General features: G+C 44.8%; 1 protein-coding gene across 2 annotated transcripts in view; it reads left to right on the forward strand.

Moving 5' to 3' along the window:
- Nucleotides 1-11,583, forward strand: part of ARB2A (ARB2 cotranscriptional regulator A) — a 206,293-nt gene extending 194,710 nt beyond the window's left edge. For both annotated transcript variants that reach the window (XM_035099875.2, XM_060280200.1), the window contains exon 10: nucleotides 8,627-11,583. In XM_035099875.2, coding sequence (XP_034955766.1) covers nucleotides 8,627-8,769 — 143 coding nt within the window. In that variant the 3' untranslated portion in view covers nucleotides 8,770-11,583. The remainder of the gene's footprint in view (nucleotides 1-8,626) is intronic.
- The last annotated feature ends 3,383 nt before the right edge of the window (nucleotides 11,584-14,966 follow it).

Below are 14,966 nucleotides of genomic sequence, written 5' to 3' on the forward strand. Positions count from 1 at the left end.
GTTAAGGGGTGATATGATAGCCATGTTCAAATATATAAAAGGATGTCATATAGAGGAGGGAGAAAGGTTGTTTTCTGCTGCTCCAGAGAAGCGGACACGGAGCAATGGATTCAAGAAAGAAGATTCCACCTAAACATTAGGAAGAACTTCCTGACAGTAAGAGCTGTTCGACAGTGGAATTTGCTACCAAGGAGTGTGGTGGAGTCTCCTTCTTTGGAGGTCTTTAAGCAGAGGCTTGACAGGCATATGTCAAGAATGCTTTGATGGTGTTTCCTGCTTGGCAGGGGGTTGGACTGGATGGCCCTTGTGGTCTCTTCCAACTCTATGACTCTATGACTCTTTGTGACCCCATGGACCAGAGCACGCCAGGCACTCCTGTCTTCCACTGCCTCCCACAGTTTGGTCAGACTCATGTTGTTAGCTTCGATAACACTGTCCAACCATCTCGTACTCTGTCGTCCCCTTCTCCTTATGCCCTCAATCTTTCCCAACACCACGGTCTTTTCCAGGGAGTTTTCCCATGAGGTGGCCAAAGTATTGGAGCCTCAGCTTCACGATCTGTCCTTCCACTGAACACTCGGGGCTGATTTCCGATTTCCTTCAGAATGGATAGGTTTGTTCTTCTTGCAGTCCATGGGACTCTCAAGAGTCTCCTCCAGCACCATAATTCAAAAGCATCAATTCTTTGGCAATCAGCCTTCTTTATGGTCCAGCTCTCACTTCCATACATCACTACTGGGAAAACCATAGCTTTAACTATACGGACCTTTCTCGGCAAGGTGATGTTAACCTCAAATCCTTGTTATGTGCGACCATATCATGCATGTGTTAGTGAACACTTTTACACATTACATATTAAACATTTAATGTGTAAGTGGACACTTTAATAGAACTGCTAACACTTAGCAACATGAAGAGGACCAATCTGTATCCTCCAGCCTTATCATAAGCCTAGTATTACCAGGCTCCCTGAATTTTCAATGACTGTTGGAATGTAGTGGCACTGAACAACAGGAATAAAGGCAACAGCCAGCTTGCTATGTGAATCAAAATGCTTCAGTGGATGTTTAAAATTGCTATTCTATGAAACCTACAACATATCCCCTAACATGTGAAGTATGCATAGGCTATTTGCAGTATACTTCTAAATTATAATGTCTAATGTGACCCTAAGACTATGGAGAAAGAGAAAAATACAAAAGGGTTTACTAAAAGTAAAAATTCTAATTGGAATTCTAATTGGAAATAATAATAATAATAATAATAATAATAATTTATTATTTATACCCCGCCCATCTGGCCGGGTTCCCTCAGCCACTCTGGGCGGCTTCCAACAAAACAGAAATTCTAAAATACAGAAATCCATCAAACATTAAAATACAGAGATCCATCAGCAGTAGAATATCCCTGTGACCATTCTTAGGCTGAAGATTATTCAGTATTTTTATTAGTAATAGAAAGAGAAGTAGGGGTGTTTTGATTAAATTTGCAGCTGATACTGAGCGAGGAGGCAGTGTCAATACAAGGAAGGATCAGGAAATTATGCAGACTGAAATAGATGCTCTCATGAACTGGTGTAATAATAAAAATACAAGAAAATTCAATATGTGTAAGGTCATGCATTTGGGACTGTGGGCTCATCAAGTAGGAACAACTGGGGAAGAAAGAGATTTCAAGATACTGGGTGGTCACGAGGTGAAAGTGAACTACCAATGTGATGCTGTTGCAAAGAGGAAAAAGTAAATTCTACATCTACAAGCTTAGAAGCCAAAGTCTGTTCTTGGATTTATTAGGGTAGGAAACTTTGGTAGGAACAAAAGAATTATTGGTACCCTCGTACTAGGTGCTGATAAGACCACATCTAGAAAAACGCTTCATGTTGGTTACCCATTTGAATAAAAAATATTCAAAATGGAATCCATGCAAAAAGCAATCAGGTTGGTTAAAGAATAAAAAGTATTTTCTGAGTAGATGTTTCAAAGTTTTTGCCCCTTTAGCTTATAAAAAGGAGACTGGGAAGTGATATGACAGCACTCTACAAATTTTGCTAGAGGAAGTAGTACAGAAAGGGAGATTAATTTAGGCTTTAAAAACTAGGCATATAACATCAATGAACATATTTGAAAATAAGCTTTTGTAAAAATTACAGGTATCAACCCATGAAATAGTGTAGAACATAAGTTCACTTGGATTCATGAGAGGGCCACCACACTTCATATGGCAGCCATGCCTTTAGTGTAACCACTGAATTTCCCCGTGTTTAAAGAAGAGGGCTTGACCCAAGATCCAGCATACCTGTCTGCAAATTATCTAAACCACATATCATTATTCATTGTCTAATTCTAATTCTAGAAATGTTGCTTCTGCCCCTAGTTATGTTGCTTCTGCCCCAGTTATCTAGCTCTGCCTGTATACAAACGGGAGGTAATGGAAACTTGTCAACCCTAGGCTAATAATACTGCAGTTCTTTATGCAGATCTCCAGGAAAACCATTACTGTACTGGGCAAGCAGACAATCATCCATGTCTAGACCAGGCATCCCCAAACTGCGGCCCTCCAGATGTTTTGGCCTACAACTCCCATGATCCCTAGCTAACACGACCAGTGGTTGGGGGAGATAGGAATTGTAGTCCAAAACATCTGGAGGGCCGAAGTTTGGGGATGCCTGACCTAGACATTTAGTAATTCGGTGTGATATAATTATTGGCATGTCTACTTCTATTTATTCCTAAATTTCTCATTACCTTGTAGGTATGTGTGGATTTTTCCCCTTTTAAGAATACCATTATTATTTTCTCTGAATTGCAGTCAAATTTGCCACAAGTGATTTCTTCTTCTTCTTCCTCTTCTTCCTCTTCTTCCTCTTCTTCTTCTTCTTCTTCTTCTTCTTCTTCTTCTTCTTCTTCTTCTTCTTCTTCGTAATACAATAGTTGCTTCCCACCCACAGCAGTGCTCTGGCATCTTCCTGATTCTGCATGAGTTTTCAGAAATAATTGCTAGTAGTTCAGCAAATTCATTAACTAATTCCCTTACGACTCTGTGATGCTTGTCATCCAGACCTACTGATTTGTATATTATTTTTTTCTAAGTATTCCCACATCTGTGTTTTTTTTCTAATCCAACAGCTATCTTGACAAGGTCTCCATTGTTCATCAGTACTACTTTTCTATATTTTTAGACTGATATTAAAACTATCTACTATCATACCGCTTTTAGACCAATTAAATCATTCATTAGTAGGTCCACTTTGTGTTTACTATTTTTCACTTAGTATTTTATAAATTATTGCTTCCTTTGACTAGCATGGATCCATTTTGCATTTCTTCTGCATTCATCTTTAAATTGCCACATTTTAAATTGCCTCAGATTTTTAAATGGCTGCCTTGCAAATTAATGATATCTTGAAACAGTCACCTGTGAAACTACATGAGCTCTTTGTGTTCAGTGCTTCTGGTACAATTGAAAAATCTTAAGGGTAGCAAGATTCTAGGTTGTTCTTGCCTTCTCCCACTCATTGATTTTAATACACCCTCTCATTACACCATACTTCTCAGATTGCTTAAATCCCATAAGGTTTATTTCTTGAAGTTGTTTTTGTGGCTTTATTCTATTGCATTGCTCAGTGTGGCTGCACTGAATTTGAATAGTTTTTATTGACTTGATACACATATTTCAGCCTCCAGTTTTGTCCTTCAGCAAAGAACTTATACTAATAGCTGCCTCTCCCAATGATGACATTTCAGTCAGTTCAGCTATGTGGTGATCATTGACTTTGATCATAGACATCTAGCTACATTTTTTCAACCAAGCATTTCATGAAGTTCCTATATAAAAACAATAGGCTAGATAGGAATTAAAGGTAAATGTGCCCCTGACCATCAGGTCCAGTCGTGTCCGACTCTGGGGTTGCGGCGCTCATCTCGCTCTATAGGCCGAGGGAGCCAGCGTTTGTCCGCAGACAGCTTCCGGGTCATGTGGCCAGCATGACAAAGCTGCTTCTGGCGAACCAGAGCAGCACACGGAAACGCCCTTTACCTTCCCACCAGAGCGGTCCCAATTTATCTACTTGCACTTTGATGTGCTTTCGAACTGCTAGGTTGGTAGGAGCTGGGACCAAGCAACGGGAGCTCACCCCATTGCAGGGATTCAAACCGCCGACCTTCTGATCAGCAAGCCCTAGACTCTGTGGTTTAACCCACAGCGCCACCTGGGTCCCTTTAGATAGGAATTAAGAAGCCTCAATTAGCTATTGCCTTAGGTTGCAATCCTAACTCCGCTTACTAGGAGTAAGCCTCACTGAGTAAGACTTACTCCTGAGTAGACATGGTTGGGATTGCGTTTTTTGTTACCATCATTTTCCATAAGAAAAAAGAATGTAGGGCACTGCCAAAAGTAGCCAAAAAAAGCAAAGAGAGGAGGTGAGCCTCCAGAGTCCAGCAGGTGCCAGAACAGAGGGCTATTATAAATGAAGTTTTTATGAGTTTGTTCCTCAGGGACGGCAGTGCAAGTTCTTCTATATCAAAAAGATGCTTTCGAAGCAATTTCGTTGTCGAAGCTTCATTGTCCCTAAAAATGTGCTGCTGAAGCCCAGTGTCTTCTTAATTTTACATTAGCTGAAAAGTGGGTAGCCATATACAGAGGCACTGTAATTTGATTTCCTGGTTCCTGATCCCAGAAATAATACATGCCAAAAGAATCCTGCTTTCCTACATTGATTCCCTAACTTAGATTAGTATAAAGAAGCAGAGCCATGGTGGGAGTGAGACAAAATGTTGTTCTCATTCCTCTTCCTTTGTCCCTCTGTGGATATTTTTTTTCATGTCCCATACAAAAGTCTGTGTAGAAAATGGATCTGCACTTGTTTTCCTATCCAAAGTTTACTATGTGGTTCACTGTGATTTTGATCAATATTTTAACACATTACTTTATTCTCTTTATTGTGAGAATAAAGACTATTGTGAGAATATTTCATTTTCCATGAAATGACTTATGCCTATTATTTCCTGCTACTACTTGGATACATGTTTTTGCCTCCTGCTCATTTCCATTTGGCAAAATTGTTATATAATGAGAAAATAAGTGTGAAATCCTGGAAAGATGTGCTACTCTTTTTTCCTCTCTCTCTGATAGTTAACCATGAATATCTATGAGCAAAATGTGACATCTCAAATGTTATGAAGAGTCAGCATTTATACTTGACAATATGAGAGGGCTAAGATTTTAGAGCAATCCTAGTCAAGCAACAGATCATCATAATTGTAGAAACTAAAAAGTCATTGTAGCGATTGTACCACAAGGGAAATTGTTCATCCATCAGTAAGATTGTTACAAGGTAAGAGACAATGAGGAAAGGGAGTTAAAATTGCTTTAGCCCATTGAGTCATCAGTTCCCTCTAGATTCAAAAGCCTGAATTGGTTTTGGAGAGAAGTGGCATAAGAGGATTGCTACGGGAAATCTTAACAAGTTGATCATAGTCTCAGTAACACTAGCAAGTATAAGTATGATCTCTCCTAAGGAAAAGTGTAGGTTACATATTGAAGGAGAGAAAAAAAGGATGGGAGTACAATTAGCACGTGTCTTCTCTCACTTTTTTTGGTCATGTGCATTTGGAAGATGGCTGTTCACAAAGGAAAACAGATGTGATAGTGAAACATTCATATCACTCTGCAAGTAATTTATTGTAAATGTAGGCCTATATTTACAAATGAATGTATACTGGCTTATGAGAGAGAGATCAGTGGCAACATAAAGGGATAAATGTTAATTGCACTATGGATGTGGAAGATGTGGAAAATATTTGTGCAGAGTAGCATCCTACAGTACTAATATGTAAAATAACAATTGTGAATGGAGATTCTTGACTACCTGTATGTTATGCTTAAATGGAATTAGAAGTGGGGAAAATAATGTAATTGTGGCTACCTGTTTAAAAGAGCATATATAAAGTGGTCAATTGTCTTTTTGCAATTTTAGTCTATTTGCTAAAACTTACAAGATGTATCTATGGGCAAGATATGTGTGCCAGATTTATCTATGGGCAGGTGAGTTGTCTTTGAAAGAGTGCTAACTATCTTTTTCTTTGTGTTACAAGGAATTCTTTATGTCCTTAAAGTCCCCAGGATGTTTGCTGTGATACAAAGCCCTTTGTTTTAAAGGTGCTTGTATGTGATGTTGAATGTATTTTATAAAAGGCATCTGTGGAAGTGATATCCTTTTTTGAAGTGACCTGCCTTAAGTGTTAAGAGTGTAGGGGAATATATGTGCAAATTAGATTTGAAAAGCAAACCTCTGCGGTGGGATGTATATGCACTGTAGAAGGGTCTTTGTGTAATAGTTGCCTCTGGAAAGGGATCTCTTTAGGGGAGTAGTACGGTAGTAAGAATGTTGGTTTTGAAAGGAAGTGGCTTTGCAACGGTATGCTAGTATTACTACCATTGGTATGATCCAGCAGGGACTCAGAATATATATATTTTTGTATCACTCCCATCCCAGAGACACCCAACCACCCATCAGGAAAGCTCTCCTTCAGGGTAGGCCAGGGCCATCATGTCCTTTATTGTTGTAACTCCCAGATTGTGATACTCTCACAAAACTGTTGCTAGGCAACAAATGTGGTTACCAGGTCTCCGAGAATAGCTGAAGGGGAAAGCAAAGTGTTGCACCATTGTAGAGTAACCATAGCAATGACCTACTATTACAGAGTGGAGAATTATCATTAACAATGTTAAAGTATCATACAGGAGCCTGGGATCTGGAGGCTTCCCAGCAGCATCTCTGCATAATTGTATTATATAGGAAGGGCTCTGAACTCTTTCAGGGCACCTGGTTGCTGGGTATTTTGGGGGGGGATTATTAGATGCTGTTACTGTTTGGTTTATGAAAGAAATATGCAGGGGAGTAAAAGGTTCTGGGACTCCTTAGCCAATCAGTGTGAGAGAGGAAAAGCATATGTCAAGAAGAATGATCCCAGATCCATCTCACTTTTCCAGAATACAGATTTATGGTGTTTTAAGCACAAAAAAGTTGTTTCTCGGTCTGTTCACTTGATTCTTGCTTGTAGAAGAGTGAAATGACTGGTCATATAGGAAAGTGTATCTAATTAAGCAGCTGTCTTTTGGGAACAAGAAACACTGGAGAAAAGAAATTACTACTTCTGTTTGAAAGGCACCCCAGCTTTCCTAAAACAAGGTCACATATACTGTTGCCTGAGAGCGCCTTGCTAATCAAGCCACTTAAGTGTTCAGCTTCCCAAGGTTCTGTTCCATCAAAAATTGGGAATATAAACAGAATAGGATGATCCGATTGCCAAAGAAGGGCATTACTCCTACATCCTTACTCTTTGCAGAGAAGATTTTTGCATGTTCAGCTTGTCAAGGATAAGGGGGGGGAAATATCTGTTACTATGTAACTGTTGCAGGTATAAGAGAGTCTCTGCCCCTGCCCCTAGTAGATTAGGGTACTACTGTATTACATTTGGACCAATGAGGCATGTATCCACTAAGTCTCCCACGTTTTCTCTTAAGTTTATTTCAGAACTATTAGCTTTCAGACCTGATTTCCTCTCTATAAAATGCGAATAACTGTGTTGTCGTTGTTGTTGTTTAGTCATTTAGTCGTGTCCGACTCTTCGTGACCCCATGGACCATAGCACGCCAGGCACTCCTGTCTTGCACTGCCTCCCGCAGCTTGGTCAAACCCATGCTCGTAGCCTCGAGAACACTGTCCAACCATCTCGTCCTCTGTCGTCCCCTTCTCCTAGTGCCCTCCATCTTTCCCAACATCAGGGTCTTTTCCAAGGATTCTTCTCTTCTCATGAGGTGGCCAAAGTATTGGAGCCTCAGCTTCACGATCTGTCCTTCCAGGGAGTATCTTGAACTTTAAAACAAATATCTTGAACTTTAAAACAAATGTAAATGAAAATAATTAATCCCATTGGGAATGATCTAAATGGTTGGTGGAGAAAAGAGGCAGGATACTTAGTACCAAACTGGAATCCTATCCCTTCTCAGTGAGAGCCCTTTTCCTGTCTTAAGGCTGGTTAACAACTCCTTTCCCCTCCCTGGGGCTTAATTTGAGTCAAGAGTTCAGAAGCTCTTTTCAGTGCCAAGCTGCAGGGCTGGTGAAGCAGGGGAAGGCAGTGCCCCCTAGCATGTGCAGAGTACTTCTCTCGCAGTTGTGAGTTGCCACAATCAGCCTTGGCACCGGCAGCCTGCATGAGAGGGCAGGCCTTGCGGGCTGCCAGGCTTCAGAAAACCCCTCTCCCGTGCCCTGATGGAGATCCTAACCTTTCACAGCCCCAGACCTAGCTGCGCACTTACGCAGAATAAGCAAGGCCCCCTTGATGCCAGGGGCATTCATTCCCGGGTCAGTGTGCGTAGGATTGCAGCCCGAGTGCCCTTTCGCCAAGAAGGTGCCTCTGTGGTTGAGCAAAGGGGGGATCCGAGAGGGCGGGGGCTGCCTGCACGCCTGGCGACGCTGCTCTGGCCGCCGCCTGCGTCTCGCTCCTAAACTTGACCCCTGTGGCTTGCTGTCGTCGGGGGGCGGAGTGTCTTCCTCCTCCCCCCCCTTCCCTCCGCCCGAGTCGCAGGCAGTGACGCTGTGCTTCTTCTTCCTTGTGTGTTGCAGGCACGGAGCGGCACGAGCTGACCTCGTGGAAGAGCTACGCGTCGATCTTCCGCTTCTTCGGCGACGCCATGGAGGCGAGGAGCAGCTCGGGCAAAGCGGCTCCGACGCGCCGCTCGCAGCGGATCCGCTACGAGGAGCTGTAACCGGGCGGGAGGCGGGCGGGCGGGAGCCGGCGCCTGCTTGCTTGCCTGCGTGTCTGGGCGGCGGCGCTCGGCAGTCCCAGCCCCTCATTAGATTGTTTTCTTCCTAGAGCACAGGGTCGCCGTGTCTACATCTAAGTAGCGTTTTGCATTATTTCTAGATGAGTGCAACTGTCAAAGCAATATGGGTTCACTGGTTGTGCTTCCTGTGGGCTGCGGCGGGGATTTCGGGCTGCCCATCAGTGCGCAGATTAAGGCTGACAGCAGCACCGCACCGCGCAGCCTGGTGCAGCTCTAATTGCCCTGACAGAGCCCGGCACCGAGCTGATGGCAGGCGGACGCGGCGCCTCCCAGGTCCTAGCGCCCGGCCCTTCTTCCTCCTCTTCCCCGGGGCACTGGGCCTCCCCTCGCCCCTCCCCGCAGTCGGAGCTCACATTTATTTCTCCTTGATTTTAATGGTGGACTTCAACTCCCGCTGACCATGGTCCCGCCCACGCGTTAGGCTTTTTAATGATTTCCCGCAAACACTTTGGGCGGGTTTTTAAAAAATAATAATAAAATGTTTTCGTGCTTTTTAAATTCAGGGGTCCTAATAAACTGTATTGACACAATGGTAGCGATCCTTAGCCCTGCACGTCTACTATGAGACTTACGTGTCGCGTCAATGTGTTTAGGATGCGCGTGTAACTCCAGCAATGGCTATTTTACTCATTCTACTTCAGGCTGCGGAGAGGCTGTGCCACCCAAAGTGAAACGATACATTTAATCAGTGGGTGCTTTGTTTGGTGTTTATTAATGAGGAAGACTTGCGCGACTTCAGCAAATCTGAACATGGAAAGAGGACTTAATTTTACTTCCAAATGCTCCAAAACTACCGAGCGCTCTTTGCTTATGGGGTTCCTAGTGAGTTTGCTGAGTCATTAAAAAAAACCTAAAAGGATGTTTTAGCGACAAATGTAATATAGAGCAAATAATACCAATATTTAAAATGTTGCTTCTAATACTTGGTTGAAACGTTTATTTTTTATTCTAACAGAATCTCTATTTTGTAACAAATCAGATAGCGAAGAACTTTTTAAAAAATCCTGGACGCTCCCAGGACGCCGCCTCTCCGCCCTGGGCTTCCCGGTTCGAGGCCGGGGCAGCAGAGTTTTCCATTTCTTGCTGAAACAGGGTCCGCCTTTGCCGGTAGGGGCGATTTCCCCCCTCCCTGCCGAAAGATCTTTTTTTCTCACTCAATCTGTTGAACTCCTGAAGCCAGTTTCGTTTTACCTTCACCGTCTGGTGACACTGTGAAATATTAATAGCAAAAAAGAAAGAAAGAAAAGAAGCATGTATTACTGACGTTGCTAATCACTTTTGTTATAAGCAAGATGACGTCGTTTTTACATTCCTTAAATTCCTCACGGCTTTCAATGAGTCCAGACTCTTTATAATTTCACGCAGACCTAAAAGTCCATCTGTTGTCACCGAGTGTTTCCAGTTACCATGATGCTCAAATAGGGTCTGCCTTCGACCCAACTCCGCAAACTCACCGGCTTCAAGGCCCCAAAGTCGTTGCCAGTGTGGATAAGAGGAGTGGGGTCCCTATGGGCCTCATCTCACACACCCCAAAGCTCTGTCCGACCCAGACTCCAAGCCTGGGGCGCCCTCTCCACGTTCTCTGCCAGGCCACGAGGTTCAGGGCGCCTCGCTCAGCTGACTGCCGGGAGCTGCTGCCCTGCGCGCAGCTTGCGCAGAGGGATCCCCAGCGGATGACGACCCGGCCTCTTCCAGAGTAGCAGCGCCTGGCTGGTGCTCGAGTAGGCACGCCGGGGCACCAAGGAGCATTTGAACTTTTCCTGGCCTCCCCTATCAGATGTTACCCGAGCGAAAGAGGGGGTCACATTTCATCTCATGCATGCATTCAGTGGCTGGGCGATTTCGTTAGATACCACCACCAGCTCGTTTGAAAGGGAAGCTTTTGGGATTTCAGAACAGACGTATTGGCGCACGTCTTTGAAAACGCTGCTGTTAAGATTATCCCAAAGGGCGCAATTCGGGTTAAGGGGCCCTGTCGGTGTAAAGGAGAGAGAGAGAGAGAGAAGGGCTTCCCTTCCATCGGAAACCTGCTAGCGCCATCTCTCTGGGGGCAGATTCAAAGCCAGAGTCAAGTGGCTCCAAGTGCAGAGGTGAAGGTGGCCTGTCTCAGCGCGTTCGCTTCCTCGCCTAACCTCTTCTGTTCTGTGAAGGGGTAACCTTTCAGACTAGCAAGTTGAACACCTACTCTTCTGTGCAGGGAGAATGAACGAGCCATAGTTGCGGCAGGAATAGTTTCCTAATCGCTTCCCTGGTGACCATCTCCCCCACCTGATGGTCCCGGTCTCCTGTTTTCCCCCGACATCCCTGTTATCTGGAACTGCTCCTCTCTCTTCTTTCACCCACCCGCCTGGGCCCACCTTAACGTCAGCTTCAGGGTGGTAGACGGTCGACCTGGTCTTTTCGCTTATCCATGGTTTTTCTTTCCTTAGCTGTGATCTTGTGGGCTTTTTCCACAGCAACCCTTAGACTTTACCCTGTCTTTTGTGAAAGCCTCTGGGGCTCTGCAAAGTGCCAAATCTCACCAAACGAGTTTTTTTTCTCTCTCCAAAGTGTCACGGTTGAGATTTCTACTCCTTCCGGTGTGCTCCCACCAGCCCTTTGCTCTGTATCTCGTGCAGTTGCCTGGGTTGTGTTCTCGCTGCTTCTGGACCCAATTGTAAAGCACACAGGGAGCTGTTAAAGGGTTGTCTCTTTCTGTTTACACTGAACCAATTAAAAAAATGGTTTCTCTTTTAAGATGCGCGTGTGACTTTCTTGTCTCTGGTCTTGTTAAGCAACTGTGCCAGGCGCAACAACCCAAAGGGATGTTCATTTGCTGCTGGCCGGACAAAACCCGTTTGCCAGGGGCAAGGGGAGCGTAGCATCTTCCAGGAAGGATCGCACGGACTCGGTTGCCCCTCAGCAGAGCGAGCCGCGAAAGAAAGATCTTCCTCCACCTGGGCCGTTTAAGACTTGGAATTATTTGCGTGGCCTCTGAACGTGTTTACGAATATGCAAGGCCTTGCAAAAATGCGAGGCAGGGGAGAACGCGTTTACTGTTAAAAGGGCTGGGGAGGAAAGGCACATATAGAGCGAAAGGATGAATCGGGCACCACATTGCATGGGAATCCCTGCGAATGGATGTCGCGGAGGGTATGTTTAGGAACCATTTTATCCAAACAAATTATATCCCCAGCTTTTGACAATAAAAAAAATCGCCTGTGATGCAGCTCAGTCCCATTCACGGTTTCCCAAAACGAGGCCCCAGTAATTTCCGAGGGGCTGCATCCCCAGTACCTCCGTATATTAGTGCAAAAACCAAAAAAGAAAAAGAAAACCTTCGAAAGTTATGTGGCATCCAGCAAAGGTCCCGGGACTTGAGCTTTCCCAGTTTAGCGTTTATTTCATCTGAGCCAGAAATTCCACCATGTATAAAAAATCTCCACACCTTTCACGCGTCTGCTAAAGTCCCGAGCAGCAAATTATGAAGCATTTTTTGGTTCCTACATGGGCTTCTCCCCAGTTTAAATCAAGGGGTCTTTCAAGGGATGCCTGCATGGGATGAGGCTCGTTCATTTTCCTCTTGGAGCCATCGCCGGTCTTTTCTGGGAAGGCGCTTAAGGCTTGTCAGCCCCAACCAAGAAAGAGTGGCTTTCCTTCCTTGCTCAACTGTCCTGGCTGGCGTTAGAAAGTGGGAGATGCTGAGAAAGGGGGCATCCTGGCTGCGGAAATCACTAAACCTTTTTACATGGATGGCACCAGAGGAAGGGCCAAGACCCTTCCCCAAAGGAGTAGCCCTCCCGCTAGCCACTTAGTTTCTACTTTCCTGAGGTTACAGAAGGAGAAGCTCCTGAAGTGCGGACTCGTGGACCAAGACTTCTAGCAATGGGTCCAGTTCTAAGAAGGGTTACCTGGAGAACAATGGTACTTAGTTCACATGAGACATGTATAGAATTTCGCTGTAAGCCATCCATCCCAGACATGTCAGGAAGTCAGTCTTACTCCCACTGAGTTGAATGAGGCTCTCTCGAAGGTAAGTGGAGATAGGATTACAGCCTTCACGTGACCTACACAGTTCTTATTTCTTTCTTTCGACCACGTGGGACCCTGCTCACTCCCAGCCACCATCGCTATGCAGTCTGCCCTTTCTGGACACGCTGCTCTCTGGTGTGCATTTGAATCTTACCTACTAATGGGTCAAATCGATTAAAAAACCTCGAAATCGACCTACAGGATCTTTGATAAAGGACAAGCTGGGCAGTTTAACCAGCAGGACCTCCAAGTGGCCGTTTGCTGCCCAAGCGCTGGGATGGGACCCAACAGGGTGGGAGAGCTGTGTAACTCCAGGATCTGATGGAAAAAGGGGAGTGTATCCCCCTTTTTGGTGCCTTCTGTGATTCTGGATGCCTGGTGCTATGGACTCCGCTCTGTGTCTGCTGGACCAAGCCTGATCAAAACTTAGCTCCCAAGCCGAACCTGACTACTTCGGTTGGGGGGGCGGGTTGCATGTCCTTAATATCTGCCAAGGTGGGCCTGAGCTAAAAGCTTCCCCATCCATTCTGGCCCAGAAATGCGAGGAATCCTGTCCCTCCTTTCTGCTGCCCAGAAATGCGAGGAATCCTGTCCCTCCTTTCTGCTGCTGCTGGCTAGAGATTTTTCCTCTACTGCAAAGGAGGTCTCTTAACTCCTTTCCATGAATATAATTCGTGGGCCCTGGAGAATGGATAGATCCCCCTGCACCCGAATGACCCTTGGCATCCCCTCCTCTCCCAGGCCTTCATTACGGTAGGAAAAGTAAGAGAGTCAGCTATAGATTGTAGCAGCATTAAATTGTGATCGTGCGTTTGTGACTGGTGGTGTACCTCCCAGTCGAGGGACAGTGATGCAAAAATATCTGAACCCGCCCCCCTTGAAGCATTTTAGCTTTTAGCTCGACACCTGAGCTGTGTAGCAATAGCAACGATCTCCTTTAAAACACGCTTGGGAGGAATTAATGACCGAATGGTTGGTTTAATTGAGTCCTCCTTGGATTGGTGGCTCAAAGTTTCACACCGCTGGTCTGTTCACAAGCTGATGTCTTCAGGAGTTACCATAAATCTGGGCTGAGCCCGCTCGGCTGAAACAGCGCTCCGCCAGTCCTGGGAGGGGTGGGGGCGAAGGCAGAGGAATGTTCCTGGTAAAGAATGAACCAGGGGCCAAGACTGTCAGGATAGAAGTGGGCTCCTGAAAGTGGGTCCCTCTTTCACTTGGGACAGTGAAGTAGCTGGAGCCCATTAAATACCAACACACACCGCTATAAGTTTTAGAACAAGTTTAGTGCCATAGATCTGTAATGCCTTAAAGGAGAGAGAGAGAGTGAGAATCGATACAACTGGACCAGTCCGTAGTTATGCCGAACTCTGCATGGAGCGAGCTCTGCATGAAGAGTGGCAACGCGAAAGGAAGGTGGAACAAGCTCTTAATAATAATAATAATAATAATTTATTATTACGGCCAGAGACCAGCTTGGACAAGCTGTTACTTTCCATTCTACTTAGACTAGGCAAAGCACCTGTAATAATGTCCCAGTTTTGCACCAAAGCAGCTAAACGGACAGTTATGAACACATTCTGACTATAGGGCTCTAGTTTTGCCGGCTAAGAGGCATAGCTGCCAAGTTTTCCCTTTTCTCACGAGGAAGCCTATTCAGCATAAGGGAATATCCCTTTAAAAAAGGGATAACTTGGCAGCTATGCTAAGAGGATCTGTTTAACATCAAAGGTTGCACCGTTTCAACTCCTGGTTGGGCGGGCCTGTATCCATATCTCTATATCTATCTGTAGGATATGATCCCAGGATTTATTTCTGCAGGACCCCCGTCTCCTTTTAACCGATTATTTGTTTAACCGATTATTTGAAGTTGTTCCTGAGAAAATGTTCCCATTTTACAGATGAACAAATAAGGCCGACAGGCCCCTGGCTAGTACCGTATTTATGTCCTTTTAAAGTAAAACTCTGTTTGGGTTCATGACAAAGAAAGATTCTGTGCATACCGCAAGGTCCTTTTATGCAGCTTAGTACCTTCATTCTAATACATAAGTTGACGTGGATTCCTAATCAACTAAAGTGGGACGTTTAAATATTTCTTTTCTCAGAGGAAG

Source organism: Zootoca vivipara, chromosome 11 (assembly GCF_963506605.1).
Source record: "Zootoca vivipara chromosome 11, rZooViv1.1, whole genome shotgun sequence".
Taxonomy (NCBI): Eukaryota; Metazoa; Chordata; class Lepidosauria; order Squamata; family Lacertidae; genus Zootoca; species Zootoca vivipara.